Source organism: Mauremys mutica, chromosome 12 (assembly GCF_020497125.1).
Source record: "Mauremys mutica isolate MM-2020 ecotype Southern chromosome 12, ASM2049712v1, whole genome shotgun sequence".
Taxonomy (NCBI): Eukaryota; Metazoa; Chordata; order Testudines; family Geoemydidae; genus Mauremys; species Mauremys mutica.
Genome location: NC_059083.1, coordinates 48,205,085 through 48,211,583, shown reverse-complemented (window position 1 = coordinate 48,211,583; position 6,499 = coordinate 48,205,085). Strand labels below are relative to the sequence as shown.

At 40.4% G+C, this 6,499-nt stretch overlaps 1 protein-coding gene across 1 annotated transcript; it reads left to right on the top strand.

The window, feature by feature from the left end:
* The first annotated feature begins 474 nt into the window (after positions 1 to 474).
* On the top strand, positions 475 to 1,389 carry LOC123346826 (olfactory receptor 14A16-like). The gene has a single exon (XM_044984278.1). The coding sequence runs from the start codon at positions 475 to 477 to the stop codon at positions 1,387 to 1,389; it is 915 nt and encodes a 304-aa protein (XP_044840213.1).
* The last annotated feature ends 5,110 nt before the right edge of the window (positions 1,390 to 6,499 follow it).

The following is a 6,499-nucleotide window of genomic DNA, read 5'->3' as shown; positions in this document are numbered from 1 at the left end:
ACAGAGTAATTCCACTGCTTTCAATGAAATTGCTCCATATTTACACTGCTGTGCCTGACAGAAGAATCTAGCTGTCTGGTCTGCATTTTCCCTTCTGTAAAATGAAGATAAGATTTTCCTAACTTTATACATCTTTGAATGAAAAAGTTATACAAAGACCTACAAAGTAATTGGCCCTGATTATAATTTCTTTCACCTTGGTGTAAATCAAGTGTAATCCCATTCAGTCAATGGGATTATCCTCTCTCCCTCACTCAGCCTAATGTAATCAAGAATAACTCCCCTGGAGTCAATGGGTCTGATTCCCTCATCCTCATTCCCAGATTACATCAATCTTCATGAAATAAGGATTTTAGTTTAACTCAAGGAAATTATGGTAATTTACACACGAGGAAAGATATTTTATTAGTCTAATACTGACCATTGTCCTTGTCCTTCCCTCTACAGGCAGGTCATAATGTACTGAGAAAGAAAATGTTCAACCGAACCACCGTGACCACATTCCTTCTCCTGGGATTCTCTGATGTTCCAGAGGTGCAGATTTTATACTTCATACTTTTCTTAGTAATTTACCTGGCAGCACTGATGGAGAATCTTCTTATCATCACAGCTATAGCACTTGACCACCACCTTCACACTCCCATGTACTTCTTCTTGATGAATCTGTCTGTCATAGACCTTGGCTCCATCTCTGTAAACATCCCCAAATCAATGGCTAATTCCCTAACCCACACTAGGTCAATTTCCTATGCTGGATGTGTTGCACAGGTTTTTTTCCTGGTCTTCTTGATAGCAACAAATTTTTTCCTTCTTACTGTCATGGCATATGACCGGTATGTCGCCATCTGCCAACCACTGCACTATGAGAGAGTGATGAACAGGAGAGCTTGTGTCCAAATGACAGCCAGTGCCTGGATTTGTGGTAGTCTCAGTTCTGCACTGCACACTGGGAACACGTTTGCATTAACCTTCTGTGGAGGCAACATGGTGGATCAGTTCTTCTGCGAAATTCCCAAGCTACTAAAGCTCACCTGCTCTGACTCATACCTCAGTGAAGTTCAGGTTCTCACCATTAGTGCATGCCTAGGCTTAAGCTGCTTTGGTTTAATAACTTTTTCTTATCTTCAGATCTTCAAAACAGTGCTGAAAATCCCTTCTGAGCAAGGACGCTATAAAACCTTCTCCACCTGTCTTCCTCACCTCATTGTGGTCTCTTTATTTGTTTTCACTTGTATCTTTGCCTACCTGAAACCCACCTCTAGTTCTACACTGGGTCTGGATCTTGTGGTGGCTCTTCTCTACTCCATGTTACCTCCAGTGATGAATCCAGTTATTTATAGCATGAGGAACAAGGAGATCAAAGCTGCATTGAGAAGACTGACTAGGTGAATGTTATTTGCCAAGAATTAATTGTCTGGCTGCAAATATTTTTGTGCTTTCTTTCTCTTGGTCCATGCCAGTTATCTCCATGACAACACAATGTATACACAGAAGAACCAGTTTCTACTCTTGGCTGCACCAATGCAAATCCAAATTAACTCCACAGATATCAATGCACTTGGGCTGATTTACAACAGCAGATGTTCTAGCCTAATAATGGAGTTAAACTGGTGTGCATTTTGTGGGAGGGAAGAATCGGGCTTTCATTCTGTGCAAAACCAATTCTTGTTAAACTGCTTTACCACTTATATGCATTTCAGTGTCACTTAAAAACAAGGAGCTTCTTTCTTTTGTGTGCAGAAATCGGAGTGGTGTCAAAGAAGTCAGACTGGTGAAAATCTGGTATATGGAAGAGCAGAGTCTGACATCAACTCTGACCTCCACAAACCAGTGCAGTGCCATTGACTGAGAGAGATTAACCAATTTACACCACCTGAGGATCTGGCCTCTTAACTTCAATGGAGCTACATCTTTTTACACCAGGTGGGAAATGGGGTTACTGAGTCCAATGCCATGATGCCAATTAACAAAAACTGTGGATCTGATAATCTACATGTTAATATCAAGGAGCTTGATCTATTTACATTAAGGAAGAGAGTTAAGAGGTGACTTGATCACAGTCTACAAGTACATACACAGAGAACAAATATTTGAAAATAAGCTCTTCAGTCTAGCAGAGAGCGTTGCACCAGGATCCAGTGGCTGGAAGTTGAAGACAAATTCAGACTGGAAATAAGGCATACAATCTTTAACTTTATTTTTATTGTTTTTGTATAAAATATAAACACACAACAAAACAAAACATATAAATACATGCACAAGATGGAAATTCAATATACATAACAAAATTCAATGTTCATTATTTGGAAAAAACAAAACAAAAACAAAGAAACTAACCCCCCAGAACCCATAGAGATCATGCAGTTCATCAATTATTAAAGTGACTAAATAGTAATTTTTTTCCATTAATGCAGTTGTAGAGAGCTCACTAAGATAGTCTGTGTATGATGAGGAACTGCAGATTTCCATTTTCTCAAATTAACTCTTTTGGACTCTAAAATAGCTCCTGCAATCCATTTCTTAATGGTAACTGGTAATACCAACACATCCAGCACCCCTAAAATGCACAAACTTGGAGAAGGAAAGATAGCAACACTTACAGTTTTTGAGAGAGCACCGAATATGGTGTTCAAAACACATGATTTGTTGGACAGGTGTAGATAATGTGTAAAAGGCTGGCATGTGGCTGTTTGCATCTCCAGCATTCACTGTGTGTTGCCAATCTTGGCTTAAACAAATGTTCTGGAGTCCAGACATACCTGTTTATTATCTTGTTCCGGAAAATTCACAAGGATAAAAAACTGGAAGTATCTTTCACATTAAGCCAGATATACTCCCAGGTGTCTGTTGTGATAAAAAGGCTAAGTTCTTTTCCCCATTATTCTTTGAGACTGTGATTGAGCCACCTATAGGTAATTCCTACAAATTGACTTTTTCCCCCATATATCTTAACATGTTCTTCTAGAGGTGAAAGAGTTGAAACAGACCGATCGTCCCCAATCCATGCATGAATCCTTCATCATAGCCATTGAAGGAAAGAACTGTGAGACAGCGGTAGCTGATATTTGTTACACTTGTAATCGAAGGCCAGTCTATCATCTTGTATTATTCTTCAAATTTTGTTAATCCTTTTTCTATCCAAATTGTCTTAAGCATGGAATTGACTTTGGTCCTGAGGCACGGGATATCCTATAGTGGTAGGAGAAGAGAATTAGTAAGATCAGATGCTGTAATCTTAATGCATTGCAGGATGCCCTATGTAGATACAAAGATTGGATTTTTCCCTAAAGGTGTGGTTAGCCTAAGGTAAAGAAGTGAGGGAACAAAATGGCATGACTAGGCGGTTTTTTTAGATCAAACAAGTCCGGTGATTTTATGTCTGTTCTGTGAGTGTCAGTGGAAGTCTGGAGACTTGTGTTCTATTCTTGGCATTGTCACTGACCTGCTGTGTGACTGGGATGCAGTCACTTCTTTTTTCTGTGCCCCTTCCCTGGTTCCTTCTCTATTTAGAATATCAGGCTTGGAAAGGACGTCAGGAAGTCATCTAGTCCAACCCCCTGCTCAAAGGATGCCCAATCCCCAGGCATATTTTTGCCTCAGATCCCTAAATTCCTCCCCTCAAGGATTCAACTCATAACCTTCAGTTTAGCAGGCAAATGCTCAAACCACTGAGCTATCCCTTCCCCTCATACTTGACTATGAGTGCTTTGGGGGATGGGCTGTGTCTTATTATGTGGTTCTGTGGCCTCATTTACAGCATTTGTGCTCAGCTGGCAGCAGTAATGTACACTGGATAGGGTGCTAGACCAGGAAATCTGGGGTCTGGTCCTATTGATCTCCTCTATGGCCATTAGAAGTGTAAAGGGAGATAGGCTTTGGCTGCTTGCTTCAATTCTGACCCTGTGGTTCAAGGTGCTAGTATGTATGAAACATATTCTTGGAGCTATCAGCTTTGCTGGTTACTTAGTTGTCTTTTCCTTTAAAATAGAAATAAACCCAGATGCCAACGAGTGAATGAGTTTCTAATTACATTCTTATTAGACAATATTAAGCCGTGCCCCCACCCCTCTTGTTTAAAGTTTAAGGGTGGTTGGAAATTTTCATTTTCAATGGAAAACTGGGTTTTTTATCAAAACAACTTTTTTTCCTCAGAATGTGTCCACTGTCCTCGAAAATTTGTGATGTTTTGTTGGAAAACTGAAAACTCTAAGAACAACCTTGTTTGGTTTTCTTCTCAAAATGAGCACTTTTAAGCTAAAAGTTTTCAGTTGCCTAACACTGAAAAAAAATGAGTAGGAGGTTTTTGATGAAAAGGTTTATTTTTCTATAGGAGAAATTTTTAAATTATTATTTTTTGTTATTTTCTGAATAACTGTAGATGAGTAAATTGATAGTAAAAATATAAAAGAATTCTGATTGTATTTCTTTGTTGTGTTCTTAAATTTCCCCTGGATGTTAATCCTTAAACATATTAAATTGAATTAGTAAATGTACTGTACCGGTGTGTGAGGATTTTTTACAACACATAATGTATTCAGTCGTCCAGCCCCAGGATTCTTTGGTCAGAATCTAGCTATCTAGCTAATCTAGTAGTATCTAAAAGACAAACACACAACTATTTAAGAGAGCTTTCATTCTCCACTCTGAGACTGAACTGACAGAACTAGATTAAAACATGTTTTTCTCTTCAGAGGAGCTGTGTGGAGCTGGGGTTGAGCACCACTAGCACTAAAGGACCAATGCTGCAGGAAGGTGGCTTATCCATGTCTATTTTCTAAGGGCTTGTGGGACTCAGTCTCAGGAGCCCTGAACAGCTCAGAAGCAGAGGCCCACAACGTATAGTACATAGATTCATAGATCGTAGAGCCAAAAGAGGTCATTCTAATCCTCTAGGCTGACCTCCTGAATAACACAGGCCCTAGACTCTCCCCCAGGGTTTACTGAATCTAGCCCAGCTTCTGTGTTATCTATGGCCTAGGATTACCAAGGGGGTTAGGCACCTAAAGATGGAGGCAGATTCCTAGTGGGATTTATGAATGGTACTGAGTGAGCTAGGTGGCTAAATCCCATTGAATGTTAATGGGAGTTATGTGCCTAACCTGCTTAGGAGATATTGTGAATCCCAATAGGCACCTATTGCCATCTTTAGGTACATAAACCCCTTTCTAATCCTGGGCCTTGCTAATTTCCAAGCCCTGCACTTCTCTTGAATTTCAGAAGGAAAAAAACAAAAGTCTGGGATTTGCAAAGGAGCCACAGGGATTCCTTTGAACATCCCAGACTAAACGACTAAATGATAATGAAGACAGTCAGGCACCAGTGGCTATAGAGAGGATGTCAGGAGCACTAAGCAACTAATTGTTCTCAACTCTCTGTGCTTCAGTTTCCACACCTGTAACCTATTTCAATTTTGTGTAATCAATTTTGCATAATTCTTGCTAAAGTGGAAAAGCATTTTTGAAGATGAAGATGTGGGGTTGTTTTGGTGAGAGTGTGGGAAGCTAGATATGCAGACTCAAGGACGGGCTAGTTCTCATCTACTAGCAGGCAGTAAACAGGATAATAAATTAGAAGGTTGTACAGAATGGCAATTATCCAATGAAGTTACAGCTGTGCTTGTGTGTACCTTATTAACCAATTAGCAATTGCTTGATTGCCTGGCCTTAATTGTATATAAGAGCATGCTGGAGAGAAATAAATGACTTTGCTGCCAATCATATTGACTGCTGAGCTCTGTCCATGTTCGCCTGCGATGCAACATGAAGATTTTTCAGTGTTCCCTACAGACTATCACCCTGACTCTGAACAATGGGGACAAATTTAGATCCCATTAAAATTTCTGGTGTGACTGACATGGAGTTGCTATGTAATATTTTCTCTTATTTTATGCTTTGTTTCTGCTGTGGTAAATAAACTATACTTTGTTTGGAGAAGTCTGTCTGGTTACTCAACTTACTCCTGGGCACAGCTCCTGGGGGGAAGAACTGTATGTAACAAACCCAGTCGGACATGCTGGGAAATCACATTTGGTGCACAGGATGCTGTACCCCAATGTCAGAGGGGGCAGGCACGAGGCTGAGACCTCAAAGGCTGCACTCAAAGAGGAGGGGTCAGAAGTGAAGCTAGCCCTGTAACATGACAACTGGGATTCCACCATTCACATCAAAGGGATCCAGATTTGTCCAATGGTCTCTCATCCACACAAAGATCCAAAGGTGACTAAATGTGCCCTGGATCACAGAAGAGAAAAGTCCAGGATACACATCTTAACACACTTAAAGCAGCCTTCACTAAATAAGGACACTCTACTGGAAAAGTAGATCACAACATGGAATGATCCACCCAAGTACCCCGAGAGAACATGCTTCAAGGCTGGGGGAAAAAATAAACAAAACATCTGCCCACTCACAGGGACAGCTTCAACGTTTTTGCTGCCCCAAGTGGCAAAAAGAAAAAAAAGCCATGATCAGCACTTAGGCTGCAGCTCTACTGTCACCTC

Coding starts and splice junctions, on each gene's coding strand:
- LOC123346826 (XM_044984278.1), top strand. CDS start 475: ATGTTCAACCGAACCACCGTGACCACATTCCTTCTCCTGGGATTCTCT.